This window comes from Pleuronectes platessa, chromosome 2 (assembly GCF_947347685.1).
Source record: "Pleuronectes platessa chromosome 2, fPlePla1.1, whole genome shotgun sequence".
In the NCBI taxonomy this organism is placed as follows: Eukaryota; Metazoa; Chordata; class Actinopteri; order Pleuronectiformes; family Pleuronectidae; genus Pleuronectes; species Pleuronectes platessa.
In genome coordinates this window covers 30,086,172-30,105,070 of record NC_070627.1, presented here as the reverse complement: position 1 = coordinate 30,105,070, position 18,899 = coordinate 30,086,172, and the positions used below count along the sequence as shown (strand labels likewise).

At 40.5% G+C, this 18,899-nt stretch overlaps 1 protein-coding gene across 1 annotated transcript; it reads left to right on the top strand.

The window, feature by feature from the left end:
* The first annotated feature begins 926 nt into the window (after positions 1 to 926).
* LOC128446653 (G0/G1 switch protein 2) lies at positions 927 to 1,301 on the top strand. The gene has a single exon (XM_053429642.1). The coding sequence runs from the start codon at positions 927 to 929 to the stop codon at positions 1,299 to 1,301; it is 375 nt and encodes a 124-aa protein (XP_053285617.1).
* The last annotated feature ends 17,598 nt before the right edge of the window (positions 1,302 to 18,899 follow it).

Here is an 18,899-nt window from a genome sequence, read left to right as displayed (position 1 = left end):
TCTCCCAGGACGGACAGAAGTGCAATATATGCCACGTGTAACTGATCATATTAATAAAATTACAACATTTACAACATTGACACATTTCTAGCATAATGGAAAAGTGAGCTTGTCTTTGTTTTGTCTTTTTCCTTCCCCTACCATCTAATTTTCCCAATTTTGAATCAATAATGTAGATCCATCCAGCTATCTATATTCGGTAAATTTAAGTTTGAATAGATGCTATAGTTTTAGTTCTATGAACAATTAGAGGGCTGAAATAATGTCACTGATTGAGGTAGGACTATAGATGTGTTGACCATGGATATAAGCAAGTAATTTATCAACAATGACAACTCTTACATGCACATGCTTCAAATTGAGTTATACGCCGACACATATCTGGGTTAAAGTGCCTGGCTTTCTGTACTTCCTCCACACTTCATAAATATTCACCAGCTGTCACAGTGTGGGTGGAGAGAGTGGGTATATAAATTGCCAGAGTGTCCAGTGAAGGTGTGTTCCTGCAGCAAACTGGAGTAGGATATACGCCTGCCTACAACAAACAGACTTCATTACAGTAAGATATTAATTTGGAAATGCTGTATGTAATGCACAGTAAGGCTGTTGGGCTTATGTTACTTTAGTGTATTTTCTAGTTGGTAATTTATTATTTTTGCATTTATTATGACATGTCAATTATTTTTTGTATGTTGTGCAAATCCATTTAATGATGCTGCTTTGCTGCTGTTCAGTTAGTATGATATGTAGTAACAACAATTTCTACTAATAAGTTCCCAGAGCCAAAAGGCTTAAATTATAATTGTTTTCATGTTAGGAAGTTTTATGTGGTAAAAGAATTCTGCCATTGTATCTATGCTTTTTTTAGATGATCGTTATTTTTGTGTAAATTGACCCATTCTTATGTCTTATCTAAAGCAGTAGGAATGGAAACCATGCAGGAGCTGATCCCCTTTGCCAAAGAGATGTTGGGACAGAAACCCAGACGGGGTCTTTTGAAGGTTTATCTGCTGGGCTCTATGTTTGCTGTACTGGGGACAATCATCGGGTTGGTTGAAACTGTTTGTCAACCCTTCTCCTCTGGTCAGTGGATGGATGCAGAAATGGTCCAGATGTTGGCCCGGGAGCAGAGAACTGTAAAGGCGGAGACACAGAACAATGTGGGAGTCCAGGAAGGTACGGAGGAGAATGAGGAGGCGGAGCTGGCTCATAAAAATGGGGCCAGGACCCTCAGTATGACACTCTCTAAGACTCACAGACTCAGCCATCGAAGCATGGCAAACCGGCTGCATGCTTCCTAAAGCCAAAAGGAGTCAACACCCAGTGACTTGAGATATTTATTAGAGTTATGCTGCCACATCAATGAGCTACACACACACACCCACCTGCCACTCTGTGCTACTTACGAGTTAGGTTTACTAACCAGTGGTCATAGGTTAGTAATGTGTTAATAATGAAGGCAGCATAAACTGCTGTATAGCACCACCTATTGTCTAGTGGATGTGTCTGCTGCTACAGCATACATCTTAAAAGAGGAACAATGTTGGAAATATTATGCTGTGTGAAAATACTGTAAATGTGCAACTTTCGAAGATCATTTTATTTATTTAACCTAATTTTTTTTACTTTAAGATTGAATGTTCAAAGATGAATGCTGTAAATGTTCAATAAATCACCTGGTGTCATCTTGTACAATCTGGTGGTTGGAGATCTATCTATCTATCTATCTGTCTGTCTGTTTTGGTGGCTTATTACAGAGTTTATAGGATCGAAACACATCTCAGCTGAGCCACTAACACATCCAGCAGCATGGCTGAGATAGCACAGTGTGACAATGGAACAATGCCGCCTGACACATGAACACACAAGAGTGGGAGGCCAATACCCTGAGTCAACACAGTACTCTGGTCTGAAAATAATTTGAGGGTGACCAGACTAAAGAGGAGAACCTCACATTTGTGTTAGTTACTGTTTGTGGAAAATTAAGTTTCTTTCAGGATAAAAAGGCAGAATAGCAGCTTCAGCTGTTGGATCCTTTTAAATGTTTTAATAAACAGGTTTAAGGAGTTCAATGGGGGATTGAATACAGTGTCAGTGTTTTTTGTTTATTTCTGTTTAATAGTGTGTAGTTATTTATTCACACAGACTGAAGCAGGCGGGTTAACCCTGTTTTCATCTATTTAACCTAAAAAGATGAGTTAACAGAGTTGATGCAATATTAGCTCAGCTTAAAAACATAAAAATAACATTAAAGAACCATGTATTAAAATGTTTCCTTCTGAGCAAATTCCTTACCCTCCAGTACCACAACATAGCAATTTAACTAAGGGTCAAAAGGTTACAGAAATTCAAATCAAAGTGACAAAACGGTTTAGAAAGATTCCGCTCGGTCTTTCATAGAAACAGGGATATGACTTGAAAGGTTGCCAGTGGAAACCAGAAGCAACATACACAGTGTGCCAAGTCCTCCCCAGTGTCAACGGAGCAGCCTCTGAATCAGACTCGGCACAGTGTTGCAGACCAGGATTTGATTACATCCTGCTTTGAATTGTGAGCTTGGCTTTATAACAAGCACATGAGGCATGAAGAGCAAGATCAGTTGTATTTTGATCCAGATGAAAACATACGTGTTGCAAACTAAACTCTGTATTAGGTTTGTTTAAATCCATAAAACTTCGGTGTTAGGTCTAGTCAAGAACATTTCCCATTTAATGAAAGTCATCTTTTGTTTGGAATATTTCACTAAATGTAAGCGTTGACTTGTGTCAGTGAAGTGATGAAAGTGACAAAACCCCTACGACATAAAGGCTACTTTATTTGATACTGTTTATTTTATTCCTGAAATCTCAACCGGCAGAAGAAAAAGTATGTAATTCAGAAAGAGAAGAAACAGTGTTTCCATTGTGCAGCATTTATTAAAACTTAACATCGTATACCACACATATCAATACATACCCTATAAGTTATAAAAGTTATGTTTTTGTTATCTCAGTAATTATTCACACAGTTCTTCATTATTTACACTTATGCTGCATAAGTTAAAATCAATGTCTCTGTTTTACTTCTACATAGAGGTCAGTTGCGGTTTTAGGCACGGGGGATCCACTGTAAAGAGCAGTGATTATCAAACTGTGTGGCGCGCCCAATGTGTTAACGTCCGCATCTCTTCAACGGCGGAGCAGTAAACAAATCGCTCCTCTGCAGTGGCTTCCTGAACAGTGTTGTGAGTGTCGCGAACAGCACACACACACTGGCGCAGGGGCTCCGCCCCCCGCTTCGCTCACTCTCTCAGAGACACACGCTGCCTTATGCATTTTTCGTGTGCAAGTCGCTCTGAGCCACACATACAAACACATTTCACAAGACCACGACGTTGCAATTACAACTTTATTAACATCACACACACTGTATCAGCAAACAAACACAACCATGGACAAGTTTCTGATTCGTAAAAGTCAGGCAACCGGTGCGCCAGTTGCGAAGAAGCCAAAGCTTTGCAAATATGACGAGAGCTATTTGCAGTTTGGTTTCACCGTCACTGGCACGACTGAGCAACGTCCTCAGTGTGTTTTGTGTGCCAAGGTGCTGGTGTTAGGATTTCAATATTTTAGCTATAGTCTGTGTCTAACTCAACTCTAAATGAATAAAGATAGAAGTAGTTTGAGCCAGATAAGGCCTTCACGCAAATGATTAATAATAACCTTTTCCTTCCAAGTGTTTAATCTTGAAAATTAGAATGTGTCTGCGTCACAGTTCTGTTTCGTTGTTTTGGTTAAATTGTTTTGAATGTCTGTACAAACAGAACATTGTTTTGATATAGCAAGAACACAATAATCTTTTCTCCAATTGTCAACACCGTTGGCCCACATGCCATCAGCTGTGTCAAGGCTGGTCAAGAGATGAACATTTTGAGACTTGTCACTTCCTTATTCCAAAGCCAAGAAGGAGGGGCTACGCCTGCGCACTTTCGAAGAGGAACAACCAAGATCTACTGTTATAAAATAGACAGGCGCCGGCTGTTTGATGCGTTCTGATGGGTCTTGTGTTCTGATGCGACTTGTTGCTTTGCTGATTGTTACCTTTCATTGCTTTCTAAATAAATACTTGATTGAACAAACCGAGTTTGGCTCATCTTCTCATATTTAGGATAAACGAACACGCTTAACAATTTGGTGACCCCGACGTGATTCCTAAGAGAAGTTTCGATGACGAGATCCTGAAAAGAAGTCTTTTGACCAGAAAGACCGGAGACCCCCAAGGTCCGAGGCTGCTCCTATCGATTCTCCACATACTCAAACCAAAAGGTAAGCAGAAAACAAATTCTGTTTAGTTATGGATTCTGAGTGTGCGGGGAGGAGAAAGGAGGTAAAATAATATGTGTAATATTTTTAGGAGGCAGTGAAAGGCTACGGCAAAGCAATGTTAATCAAGGGAATGAACAAAGGTTGTTTGTAACAGCAATACGTCTAAACAGTGCAGAGTCTTGGCGCAACAGATAAGTCTGTGACGCACAAATCCTTAAAACTAATTCAGATTAGAGAAGAGACACACTGGTGATCGGGACTAAAAGAAGAAAGACGACTTGAGCAAATGTTGCATCTCTGCCAACTAAGTTAGTTAGTGTAGGATTCTGGAGGAAGTTGAGAAGCCTACACAGAAGTGAGGTGCTTGACTAGCCAGAACCACCGTTGCTTAAATCGGTCCTAAATTTAAGACGTCGAGATCATAAAAATATTATTGTCATTCTGCAGGTAGGAGTTGGCCTGGTCTTACGAGACAGGAGCTTTACTAAGAAGACACATCATTGTTTCAATCTGGTACAAATAACGGAAGGCTGTTACGAATAAAGACTTTGGAAGAGGAAATTACTATATAATAATATAATAATTATAAATTAATATTGATTATATAATATAGGGAGTTCTTTATGAAGGAAAGTGTGGCAGAATGACTTTTATTAACTTTGTTTTGTTTGTTTCAGCTGTCTCACACATTTGTCCTTTGTATGTGATATCATGTAATGAAGCAGACGATGACTTTTGGAAAACGGTTTGAACACATATACTCAAACGCTGACCAATCTGCTGCTTATTGAAATTCCGCTTGTTTATCATTAAATATTTTATGAAATGCCAAAGATTTATGTCACTTTTCTGCCACTTTTTGAATCTTTTATTTTTATTGTCCACTTATTTGGCTACTACTCCTCAAAATTTTAAAGAAATTGTTGACCACAAAAGAAGGGTCTATGTTTGTCTTGTTTTGATTATTTGTTTATTTTCCTTTTCAAATATAATCTTATATAATCTACTTTAAACTCAGTTACGCGAATCAGAATATTAATCACTTTTCTGTTTGTTTTCCTTTCAAACTCTGGGATCTGGGCTCCATGTCTCCACAACCCACTCCCGATCAGTGACAACTGCACCTCTTCTACCCCGACAAACGGCGAGTATCAATTCCACAAAAGGATCTTCACAAGGCTAAGATCCAGATCATTGACTCTTAAACTCCACTGACCAAATGGACCAAAAAAAATCGCACTGATGTTATAATAATTTTTTTTTTTTTGGAGCAGATCTGATAGGAGCTGAAATCTGAACAGCTTTTCCCACACATCCATTATGGTCACATAGAACCAATGTGTGCACTATGATAGGAAGTTCTTGAAATACATTTTTTCCAAACCAAACCGCCCCTGGTGGCTGGGCCTAGAGCCCTCTCCACCTTACGCACCATGACAAGACATGTCTGCAGAATCTGAATTTGATAAATAGAATCATCACCATGGCTCTGATGGAGGAAAACATGCCTCATTCCCCCAGCTGATCTGATTAAGAGGATGCTGATGACGGTGATGCAGATGCTGAGGACGAAGGTGATGCTGAGGACGATGATGATGATGAGGAATAGGACGGGTTTGCACTGGATGGGATGAAGGTTGGGGGTACATGGACATCCCCAGTAGGTGGTTCACACCATTAAATGGTGTGAAAAGAGGGTTTGTTAGGATTTCAATATTTTAGCTATAGTCTGTGTCTAACTCAACTCTAAATGAATAAAGATAGAAGTAGTTTGAGCCAGATAAGGCCTTCACGCAAATGATTAATAATAACCTTTTCCTTCCAAGTGTTTAATCTTGAAAATTAGAATGTGTCTGCGTCACAGTTCTGTTTCGTTGTTTTGGTTAAATTGTTTTGAATGTCTGTACAAACAGAACATTGTTTTGATATAGCAAGAACACAATAATCTTTTCTCCAATTGTCAACACCGTTGGCCCACATGCCATCAGCTGTGTCAAGGCTGGTCAAGAGATGAACATTTTGAGACTTGTCACTTCCTTATTCCAAAGCCAAGAAGGAGGGGCTACGCCTGCGCACTTTCGAAGAGGAACAACCAAGATCTACTGTTATAAAATAGACAGGCGCCGGCTGTTTGATGCGTTCTGATGGGTCTCGTGTTCTGATGCGACTTGTTGGATGCCCATTGCTTTGCTGATTGTTACCTTTCATTGCTTTCTAAATAAATACTTGATTGAACAAACCGAGTTTGGCTCATCTTCTCATATTTAGGATAAACGAACACGCTTAACACTGGCAAATGACAGCACCTCATGAGTCATTGAGTTCAGTCTCTTCATCAATGCAGAGTCCACATCGTGATGCATCTCAGAATCGAGACATTTCCAGACCTCTACTGTGGAACGTGGAGAAACTGAATCCTTTCAGGACCCTGAAAAAAAAAAAAAACTTGCTCTGCCAGAGTGTCTCTTTTGGCTCATTTTGCTGGTCCCAAGCCCGGATAAAAGAGGAGGGTTGGACGTAGAGCTAGCAATGCCGCCCCACTTAACAGTGCGGCGCACATCATCCTGCGCCGCACATCATCCTACGCCGCACATGATCCTGGCGCAGATAATCGTGCGGCGCACATCATCCTAATGCGCACATCATCCTAATGCGCACATCATCCTGCAGCGCACATCATCACGCACATCATCGTGCGGCGCAAATCATCACCACACATCATCTGCGGCGCACATCATTCACTTTAATTTTTTTGGCCATTTGTAACATACTGTGTTGTGCAGAATTGTGTGCATTGATTTTTTTTTGGGGGGGGGGAACTCCATTGGAAAGTGACAAAAACTTGACTGCATTGAAATAATTCATATCATTCAACAATCTTTTCATTTAATTAAAACTAAAATGAACCTGGTGTGAATAAATTAACTTTATTTAGATCTCAGCAGCAGGATCCAGCCCCCTGTCCACACTGAATGATGATTGATCTGCTGAAAGCACTGTGACTGAGTGAAGTTCCAGAATTGGTCATTGGAGTGTTGGAGATTCCCACTGCCCAGTGATGCCTATGTAGCACACTGTTTACCAATGAATCTAGTAGGTGATTGGACAAACCTGAGCTGAAACCTTACAGCTGAAATTAAACTACAGCTTGAACAGAAGTTTTGGGTGATTTTATCAGAAGTTTTTTTGTCTGACAACAGGAACAGAAAAATATGAATGAGAAAGGCTTTGGTGCACTGCTGTATTAAAATACTATATGTATGAGCACAGAGAGGGGGAAAGAAGCAGAGAGGAAGAAAACATCAGCCAATGATGTTGGCGGCTGTGACTGAGGGGGTAGAGTGGTTGTCCTCCAACTTGAAGGACAGCAGTTCGATCCCCAAGTCTGATCCATCTGCATGCCGAAGTGTCCTTGGGCAAGATGCTGAACCCTGAATGCCCCCCCCATAGAATAACAAAGTGCTGCGAATAGATGCACTGTATGAATGTGTGTGTGAATGGGTGAATGTAAAACTGTAGTTTAAAGCACTTTGAGTGGTCATCAAGACTAGAAAATCACTATATAATTACAAAACCATTTACCATAAATATGCTTATTAGTGTAGATGGTGAACCAGTGACATTTAGTACCTGTTTAGGCCTAGTGATCTGATCCCAAGTGGTCATACTTAAGTACATGTGTGAACTCATTCAAATATTCATTAATGTGTCCCACATTAGGAGGTGGTCTCAGAGACATGTGGTCTCATTGTTTAACCAGTTTGAACACAAATGTGTCCTGGGCCACATATGAGGAACTTCCATTGAGCTGACATTCTCTGACCCACTGCAATTTCACAATCAAGCTTAAGTGATTTTACTCTACTCACTGCACATTGGTGTATTTTCCATCACCATTTAATGACTCGCCATTAAATTGAAATCCCATTTTTGTTTACCTGAAGAATATAAGTCAAATATTCCATCTCTGTTTAGCGCTGTTTATTTTTCCACCACTTCTGCTAAATGTTCCACTATGTTCACCAGCTGCTCTCTACTGTTGCATGTCAGATGTAAATTAGACAGTGAATTTATACAGCATTATCTCTGAGAACAGCTGCTACTGGAAACAAAGCTAAACAAAACAAAACCAAAATAATGAGGTAGGTGGTAAAAATCATTGACCATCCAAAATTGGTTTCTACAGGGTTCATACACATTTTGACCTGTGGATTTCCATGACTTTTCCATGACTTTTCCATGACTTTAAACCAAATTTCCATGACCGAACATTTTGTGAAATCTCGGTGTATTCGCGAAAAAGTGACAATGTAGTATTCAAACTAACAATGAGAATTCCAAGGCATACAGTGTCCTGTAAACGGTGTGGGCTTTATAGATAATTGGCTAACTTTTTCGACAAAACCTGGTCTTGTTAGGAGAGACGGCGTTCATCCCACTTGGGATTGAGCAGCTCTCTTATCTAGGAATAGTCTATTACATGACAGCCCATAGTTGGGACCAGGAAGCAGAGCTGCAGTGCTAAACACTTCTCTGCGCTCCCTCTGGATCAATCACAAAACCCCATAGAGATTGTGTCTGTTCACCGTCCGATTAAATTATTGAAATTAAACAATAACAGAGCGAGAACTCCACACAAAAATTTAATACAAATAAAAACAACCTCTGAAACAATACAGGAAACCCAGACTTTTAAATGTGGTCTTTTAAACATTAGATCACTGGAAAAAAAAGCTCTTTTAGTTAATGAAATAGTCTCCGATTACAACATAGATTTACTGTCCCTCACTGAGACGTGGCTGCATCCTGATGAATATGTCAGTCTAAATTAATCTACTCCCCCAGTCATATCAATTCACAGGTTCCTAGAGAAATTGGGCGAGGAGGTGGAGTTGCTGCTATTTTTAACTCCAGTCTATCAATTAATCCTAAACCTAAACTCAGCTACAAATCATTTGAATGTCTGGTTCTTAGTCTTCCATGCCAATCCAGGAACCACCAACAGCCAATCATATTTGCCGTAGTTTACCGTGCTCCCAGGGCTTATACTGAATTTTTTAAGGAATTCCCTGAGTTTTTATCAAACTTAGTCCTAAAGACCGATAAAATTATTATTGTTGGTGACTTTAATATTCATGTTGATAATAATAAAGATTGTCTTAGCGTAGCATTTATTTCAATACTAGATTCTATTGGTTTCAGTCAGTGTGTGCACAAACCTACTCATTGTGGTAACCACACACTTGACCTTGTATTATCGTACAGTGTCGGAATTGAAAATTTAACAGTACTTCCGCGCAATCCAGTTCTATCAGACCATAATTTAATAACCTTTGATTTTTCAATAACTGAATATATGCCACTAATAAAAATTTCATTTTCTAGATGTCTACCTGATAGTGCTGTAGCTAAATTTAAGGAAATAATCCCAATTACATTTAAACCCGTATTAGCAGTAGATATAAACAACAAATTCTTTAAAACCCTGAGCTCCATTGAGATCGACCACCTCGTTGATAGCTCTGCAGACTCAGTACGATTAACATTAGACTCAATAGCGCCTCTAAAAAAGAAAAATGTCAAACATAGTAAATTAGCTCCGTGGTATAATTCCCAGACAAATGAGTTAAAACAATTATCAAGAAAACTAGAAAGGAAGTGGCGCTCCAGCAACAATGTTGAAAACCTAATAGACTGGAAGAATAGTGTTAAAGAATATAAAAAGGCTCTCCACAAAGCAAGAGCCGCCTACTATTCAAAACTAATAGAAGAGAATAAAAACAACCCCAGGTTTCTCTTCAGCACTGTAGCCAGGCTGACAGAGAGTCACACCTCCACCGAACCCAGTATTCCTCGATCCCTAAATAGCAATATCTTTATGACCTTTTTTAATGATAAAATTCAAACTATTAGAAATAAAATCAACCATCTCCTGCCCTCAATTGGCACTAATACCCTCCCAACAACAGAGATCTCAGAAACGGCTGAGAATCCTACCCATTACTTAGACAGCTTCTCTCTGATCACCTGTGATCAGTTTACCAAATTAATCTCAGGTTCTAAACCAACAACCTGTATCTTAGATCCCATTCCTACCAAATTACTTAAAGAAATTCTGCCCCTAATTGATAGTTTGTTACTTAACACAATCAATCTGTCATTATCATCAGGTTATGTACCACAGTCTTTTAAAATAGCTGTCATCAAACCCCTACTCAAAAAAAACACCCTAGACCCAGAGGTTTTAGCCAATTACAGACCAATATCTAATCTCCCCTTCGTCTCTAAAATCTTAGAAAAAGTTGTTGCCAATCAGCTGTGTGAGTTTCTCCGGGAAAATAATATATATGAAGACTTTCAATCGGGGTTTAGAGCCAATCACAGTACAGAGACAGCCTTGGCAAAAGTCACTAATGACCTTTTAATAGCCTCAGATCAGGGACTTGTGTCTGTCCTCGTTCTGTTAGATCTCAGTGCAGCATTCGACACAATTGACCATCAAATTTTATTACAAAGACTCAAACAGTTAATTAACATTACTGGAACCGCCCTTAACTGGTTTAAATCGTATTTTTCTGATCGCTCCCAATTTGTGCAAATTAATGATGAGTCATCTGTGCGCACCAAAGTTAACCATGGTGTTCCACAGGGCTCTGTGCTCGGCCCAATTTTATTCTCATTATATATGCTTCCACTAGGAAACATTATCAGGACACACTCGGTAAATTTCCACTGCTATGCGGATGACACCCAGTTATATTTGTCAATAAAACCTGAACAAAGTAATCAATTAACTAAACTTCGAACATGTCTCAAGGACATAAAAACCTGGATGACCCGCAATTTTCTCTTATTAAACTCAGACAAAACAGAGGTTATAATACTTGGCCCCAAACACCTTAGAGATGCATTATCTAATGATATAGCTGCGCTAGACGACATTGCCCTTGCTTCCAATGAAACAGTCAGGAACTTGGGAGTGATCTTTGATCCTGATTTATCCTTTAATTCTCACTTAAAACAAATTTCTAGGACCGCTTTTTTCCACTTACGTAATATTTCCAAAATTAGACATGTCCTTTCCCAAAAAGATGCAGAAAAACTAGTCCACGCCTTTGTTACATCGAGACTGGACTATTGTAATTCATTATTATCTGGCTCCAGCAGTAAGTCGTTAAAGACTCTACAGCTTGTCCAAAATGCCGCAGCACGTGTCCTGACGAGAACAAAGAGAAGAGAGCACATTTGTCCAGTACTAGCGTCGCTACACTGGCTTCCAGTTAAATCTAGAATAGAATTTAAAATTCTCCTCCTCACCTTCAAGGCCCTGAATAATATGGCGCCTTTTTACCTTAAAGAGCTGTTAGTACCTTATAAACCCGCTAGAGCACTCCGCTCCCAGAATTCAAGCCTACTTGTCGTCCCTAAAGTCTCTAAAAAAAGAGTAGGAGCCAGAGCTTTTAGCCATCAAGCCCCTCGGCTGTGGAATAATCTACCACTTTCAGTTCGGGAGGCAGATACCATCTTTTCATTTAAGAGTAGACTCAAAACCTTCCTTTTTGATAAAGCTTATAGTTAGAGCTAATTAGTGCGCCAGAACGTTACTTGTTCTATTTTATGACACATGACACACGGAGCTTCTCTTTCCAGCTTCTCCTTCCTCTTCTCCATCCCTATCCCCCTTCCCCGGAATCCCTTTGCTTTATCACCCGCAGATCCAGGGCCTCTGTGGCCGCACCATGGATTGCGGTTTGTGGATCGTACACCGGGGGTCGCGGTGGTGGATCCATTGTGGCGGATTCTGGGCTGATCGTGGTGCTGGTGGCGGACCCTGTGTCGCGTTGGCATTGGGCACGGGCGGTGGACCAGGACCACGGTGGTGGCTTGTGATGGGTCCTGGTGGGCGGCGGAGGACGGTGACTGAGGACTGGAGTGGCGTCTGGTCTGGATGGTGGATCGTGGTCTAGATGGTTGCTGAGCATGGACTGTGCTTGCAGCGGGACTGCTTGGCATGTCATGTTGGGGTTGTCCTTCGGGATGTCTACCCTCATCAAATGCTGCTAGAGACTTTGATTATTGATGATGTTTTCCTGCACGTAGCATCTATTGCACTTCTGTCCGTCCTGGGAGAGGGATCCCTCACATGTGGCTCTCTCTGAGGTTTCTCCATATTTTTACCCTGTTAAAAGGGTTTTTAGTAGTTTTTCCTTACTCTTGCTGAGGGTTAAGGACAGAGGATGCCACACCCTGTTAAAGCCCTATGAGATGAATTGTAATTTGTGAATATGGGCTATACAAATAAAAATTTGATTGAATTTGATTGATTGATACAGTATACTTTAAATTACACAAACCCAAGTATGCCTGCTTATATTTTAGCGTATTTCTTTAAAAGCATATGAATTATTTAAAACTCAGCGTAAATGAACTAGGGATGGGCATTCAATTAAATGGTCTTAATCGATCGTTGGGAGAATTAACGATCGATTTTCGATTAATCATTAATATTTTCATATTAATATTCACTATTTATAGGCTATATTAAAACGCAGTGAAAATAGAAAAAAAACAAAGCGTGTTTCCTCATTGAGATCTTTATTCGAAGATGAACAACTCTTGTGGCAGTTAAACGAGATCTGTTCACTGGAAATACTTGAAAATATGCGCTGCTGTACTCTAAACTAAGCCCCGTTTGGAGCTTAGCTGAATTTGACTGTTCTCGCCCTCTCAGTCAAGTTATTGTCATGCCCTAACTCCCGGAACCCCTGACACAGACCCGGGTCTGTCCGGGTTCCCTTCCAGGTGGACTGACGGTCCGTGTGCGGACATGAAGCCGAGCAGCGCAGGTTAGCTCCGGGCTGCTTTCTCCAAATGCTAACATCCTCGCTGTGCTGCGTTCAAGGCAACTCGGATATTCCGACGTCCTGCCACATAGCGAACATGCAATAGTTTTCATCCATGAAAAAATAATGTCATCGACGAAACTAATCGTCTATTAATTATGTCCATCCCTAAAATGAACAACATGAAAATATTAATATAACAAAATTCCATGACTTTTCCAAAACTTTTGGGAGATTATTTGTTTCATGACTTTTCCAGGCCTGGAAAAACACATTTTAAAATTCCATGACTTTTCCAGGTTTTCCATGACCGTACGAACCCTGTTTCTAATTGATTTATTACTACAAGTTAACCCTTTCACTTTGCCCATCCATAGTTAATTGGATAGTTCACCAAAAAATTCAGATTTACTCATTATCTTCTCACCACTATGCAGATGGAGGGGTGGGTGAAGTGTTTGAGTCCATAAGACACTTTAGGAGTCTCAGGGGTAACTTTGTTGCAATCCAATACAATCGAAGTAACTTAGAACAAATGTTCAGATGTAATGAAACAACAGAAAAAACACAACATGTCTCCATACTGCTGGTTTGGTGTCATCAAAGTCTCAGCAAGCCCGACATTTATATTCGACTCGTCAGATGATATCAGTGGACATTTAGGCTTAAAACACGGTGTAAATGATTTCGTTTTGAGTCGAATATGGATGTCGGGGCTTGCAGACACATGGATGACACCACAGGAGCAGAAAAACCCAAGGTTATTTTTCAGCACTGTAGCCAGGCTGTCCCATAATCATAGCTCTACTGATCCATATATTCCTCTAACTCTGAGAAGCAATGATTTCATTAACTTCATCACAAATTAAATTATAACCATCAGGAAAAAAAATCCACCACCACCTCCAAATGAATAGCACAGATACATTGTCTAGTCCAGAAACCACCTGTAGCACCAGATTTACTTTTCTTCAATTTATCTTCCTGAATTGACGTCACTAGTTTCATCATCTAAACCAACAACTTGTCTATTAGACCCTGTCCCAACTAGACATTTTATGGAAGTTTCAAGTTCCATATTATATCAGATTATGTGTCTTTTTTAACCTGCTACCAACCACAAGCTTTTAAGGTAGCAGTAATTAAACCTCTGTTTAAAAAGCCCACTCTTGATCCAGAGGTTTTAGCTAATCATAGACCCATATCAAACCTGCCCTTCATTTGCAAACATCCTAGAAAGAGCTGTTGCTAACCAGCTTTGTTATTACTTAGATAGTAATGGTCCGTTGAAAAATTTTCAGTGAGGATTTAGATCCATCACAGCACAGAAACAGCACTATTAAACATTACAAACGACCTTTTCATTGCATTAGATAATTGACTTGTCTCTATACTTGTCCTGTTGGATCTTAGTTCAGCATTTGACACCATAGATCATAAGATTCTCTGAGAGAGACTGGAACAACATGTAGTGATTGAAGGAACAGCCTTGGGCTGGTTTAATTAATATTCAAGTCAGATAGATTTCAAATTGTTAATGTTAACAATGACTTCTCCATGCACAAGTTAGTCATTGAGTTCCACAAGGTTCTGTCCTTGGACCGATACTCTTCACCTTATATATCAATCAATCAATCAATCAAATATTATTTGTATAGCCCATATTCACAAATCACAATTTGTCTCATAGGGCTTTAACATGGTGAGACATCCTCTGTCCTTAGCCCTAAGCAAGAGTAAGGAAAAACTACTAAAAACCCTTTTAACAGGGCGAAAATACGTAGAAACGTCAGAGAGAGCCACATGTGAGGGATCCCTCTCCCAGGACGGACAGACGTGCAATAGATGTCAAGTGTAGGAAAACATCATCAAGATTAAAGTTTTTAGCAGCATATATATATGCTCCCTTTAGGCAACATCTTCAGAAAGCACAACTTACACTTCCATTGTTACACAGAGACCCAGCTGAACATACAGTCCTGCTCACTATTATTGGTTAAAACAACTTTTTCTATAGAGCATTCGTGTTTGATAAAAAAAGAGCAAATGATAAACAACAATTTAAAACAAACAATGAGGGGTAAAAATAGAAAAACTTAAAGCTTGCTGTGTCACTGATATTGGCACCCTTTGCTGTAAATCAGTATGAAAACACATTATGACTCACCTGTGGTAAATCACCAATGAGAATCATCTTTGATGAATTGTCTGTGCCCATGTGACATGAATTAGCCAATGAATGATGACTTCCGTGTTTTAAAAAGCCACTTGTTATTCCCTGCTCCTTTGTCACAATGGTGAAGACAAAAGAGCTGTCTGAGGATATCAGAAGGTACATTATTAGCATACACAAGACCACTAAAGGGTATAAGGCCATCTCCAAAAACCTTGGTATCCCTGTATCAACAGTGCGTAAAGTTATTAAGAAGTTTGCCAAGCATGGAACTGTCAAGAACCTCCCTGGACATGGGGGGAAGAGAAAATTGATGAGAGAAGATTTAGAAGGTTGGTGCGAATGGTAGAAAAAACACCACGTCAAACATTCAAAGACCTGTAGGCCAACCTGGAACAGTCATGGTTTCAACAAGTACCATACGCCGCACACAAAACCAAACAGGGCTTTATGGGCGAAGGCCAAGGAGGACACCATTGCTGAGGAAAAGGCATAAAAAGGAACGACTGATCTTTGCCAAAGAGTACCTGGACAAACCGCAGTCCTTCTGGGAAAATGTTTTGTGGACAGCTGAAACAAAAATAGAGCTTTTTGGCAATGCACACCAACAGTTTGTTTACAGACGACACAATGAAGCCTACAAGGAAAAGTACATCCTTGTAGGCTTCATTGTAGCATGGGGCTGCTTTGCTGCATCTGGTACTGGGGGCCGTGACCATATCACAGGAATCATGAAATCAGAGAATTATCAAGAGATTTTAGAGCGAAATGTCCTACCCAGTGTAAGAAATCTTGGTTTGAGTCGAGGATCATGGGTCCTCCAGCAAGACAAAGACCCAAAGCACACATCCAAAAGCATGCAGGAATGATGAAAAGGGGAAAAAAAGACTGTTTTAAAATAGCCAGCAATGAGTCCTGATCTCAATCCGATTGAAAATCTTTGGCGTGAGCTGAAATCTGCTATTGGGGAAAAGAACCCTGCAAACTTTCAAGAGCTTGAACAAATTGCCAAGGAAGAGTGGGAGAAAATACCAGCTGAGACGTGCAAGAAGCTTATAGATGGCTACAAGAAACATTTGGAGGCTGTCATCAATGCCTAAGGGTGTGCAACCAAATATTAAAGAGGGGTGCCGTTATTGCTGTACATGATGTTTTTTTCTGTTTCTTCTTTGAATTTACAATATGCAAGTTAAAAAAACTATTTTCTTTGTTACTTTGGACCTCCAATTAAAAGATCCTGATGATATTAATTTGGTACATTTCCATTTATTTCCTAAGGAGTGTACATCTGTGCAAAAAATTAAGGTGTGCCAATAATGGTGAGCAGGACTGTTACATGAAGCCTTAACTTCAGGAAAGTATCAAGAACGTCAAGGTGACCTAAAAATGAATACTTCTAAATTCAGAAAAAACTCAGGGCATTGTAATTGGCCCTTAACATTTTAGAGAAACACTGTCTGCACAGGTAATCACCTATAAGGTGTAGGTTTGGCAAGTAGGTCCTGTGTGAGGAACCTTGGAGTTATGTTTGACCAGGACATGTCATTGGACCCACATATTGTCAGGACCAAGTTTTCCACCACCCTGTTTTCCCTTCCCCCACTGTTATCCTTCCCCGTGTGGCTCAACCTGGAGCTGGGAGTGGCCTTGTGTGGAATACCAGTGCCGCTGAAATTCATCTCATCAACTCCACCTCCACTCCATAAAACGTTGGCTCATCTCCCCTGTCATCGCCAGATCATCCGTTCACCTGTGTGGTAGATTTCTCGGCTCAGCGACTACATCTTTCTTATTGATGATACCTGTTAACCCGTTGCTCCCTTTTTGCCTCAGTTTCAGCTCTTACCTTCCACTGGTTCGACTCATCTGCTCCGGCCTTACCTTCCCTGGACTTTTTGCATCCCCATTGCCTGCCACCACCACCCTAGCTCCAGCTCTAACAATAAAACCTTTTACTGCCATCCATCCATCGTGTTCTGCACTTTTTGGGTCTGCTTAAATAAGATCATAACACATATAAAACAAATCTCTTGGAATGCTTTCTTCCACCTGTGCAATATTGTGAAAATTAGGAATATCCTCTATCAGAAGGATGCTGGAAATCTAGTTCATGCATTTGCTACCTCTAGACAGGATGTCCCAGTAAGTCTGTGAAAAGCCTCCAGTTGGTCCAAAATGCTGCAACACGAGTGCTGACAGAAACTAGAAGGAAGCTCATATTACTCCTGTCTTAGCTTCTCTGCATTGGCTCCCTGTAAATTTCAGCATAGAATTCAAGATCCTGCTCCTCATATATAAAGCCCTTAACAATCAAGCCCCTTTATATATCAAAGAACTCATAACACTGTATTGTCCAAATAGATCACTTTGCTCCCAAAACATAGGCTCTCTTGTGGTTCCAAGAGTCTGTAAGAGCAGAATAGGAGGTGGAGCATTCAACAACCAGGCTCCTCTCCTGTGGAACTACACTGTTAAGAATAAAAAGTTGTGTCAACTCAAAATTATAAGGCAACAAACTTCAGTGACATTCTAAATTAGGCAATTATACTTAACATTTTAAGTTTTGTGATTCAGTTAGCTCAACTTTCAAGTCTAATTTGTCTTAACTCAACTCCTAGTTGATGTAACTTTTAATTTGACATTGTAGCAACATTGAATCCAAGACATTGAAAGACACGGACAGGAAAGTGTGACATTTCTTCCAGTATGGTCCAGAGAGAGGAAGAGTTAAAAAGCAAGAAAAGAGTCAAGGTCGCAGTGTCGAAAGACATGGAAGACAATAAAAAGTGTCTTGAAATGTGGGAAAAAGAGGCAGAGTGTAGGGACAGGAAAAAAACTTTTAAACAGATGGCTAAGGTTGACGAGAAGGAAACTGAGAATGTTGAAAAGAATGTTGAAAGAAAGTTGAAAAAATGTGGGGTTTGTGTTTGGTGTTGTGTTTTTTTGCTGTGTCTCTTCCTTCCCTTCTGGTTTCTCCCTGTGTGTTGTGTGTGGCAGGTGGGCGTGGCTGGCTCGTGGCTGCAGCAGGTCGAGGCACACCTGCTCCCAATCCATCTAATCATCCCCTCCATTAAAAGCCTGGTCTACTCACCACCTTAGTGCCAGATTATTCCGTCTACTATGGTAGTTGTTGCGCTGCAGAAACTCTCGACCCTTGTGTCCTTTGGATGTCTTCTAACCTTTGTGCTTTCCTTCAACCCAGAACCTTCGTGTGCCTCTCCGCTCGGCTCCTCATCCTCTTCTCAACGAGGATCTCCAAGCCAGCCAGCACCCTGCCGCTCCAGCCTTCATCTACCTCTCCTGCAAATAAACTCTGTTCATTTACCTCCAACAACTCGTCCGTGTCTGCTTTGGGGTCCAAACCTTCACTCAACCTTAGCAAAATAAATCATATAGATCTCTTTATCCTCCCCTTACAGTGTTTAAAGGGCCTCTACTCGACGCCTGCCTCCCTCCTCCCCAACGACAAAACCCTCCTCCATATGATGTGCAGATACCAGACTCCACCGATCAACGATCAAGCCCATCCCAGCCTCCACCCACCGCTCTCCTAGTCTATGGAGACGGGGCAGCTGGAGG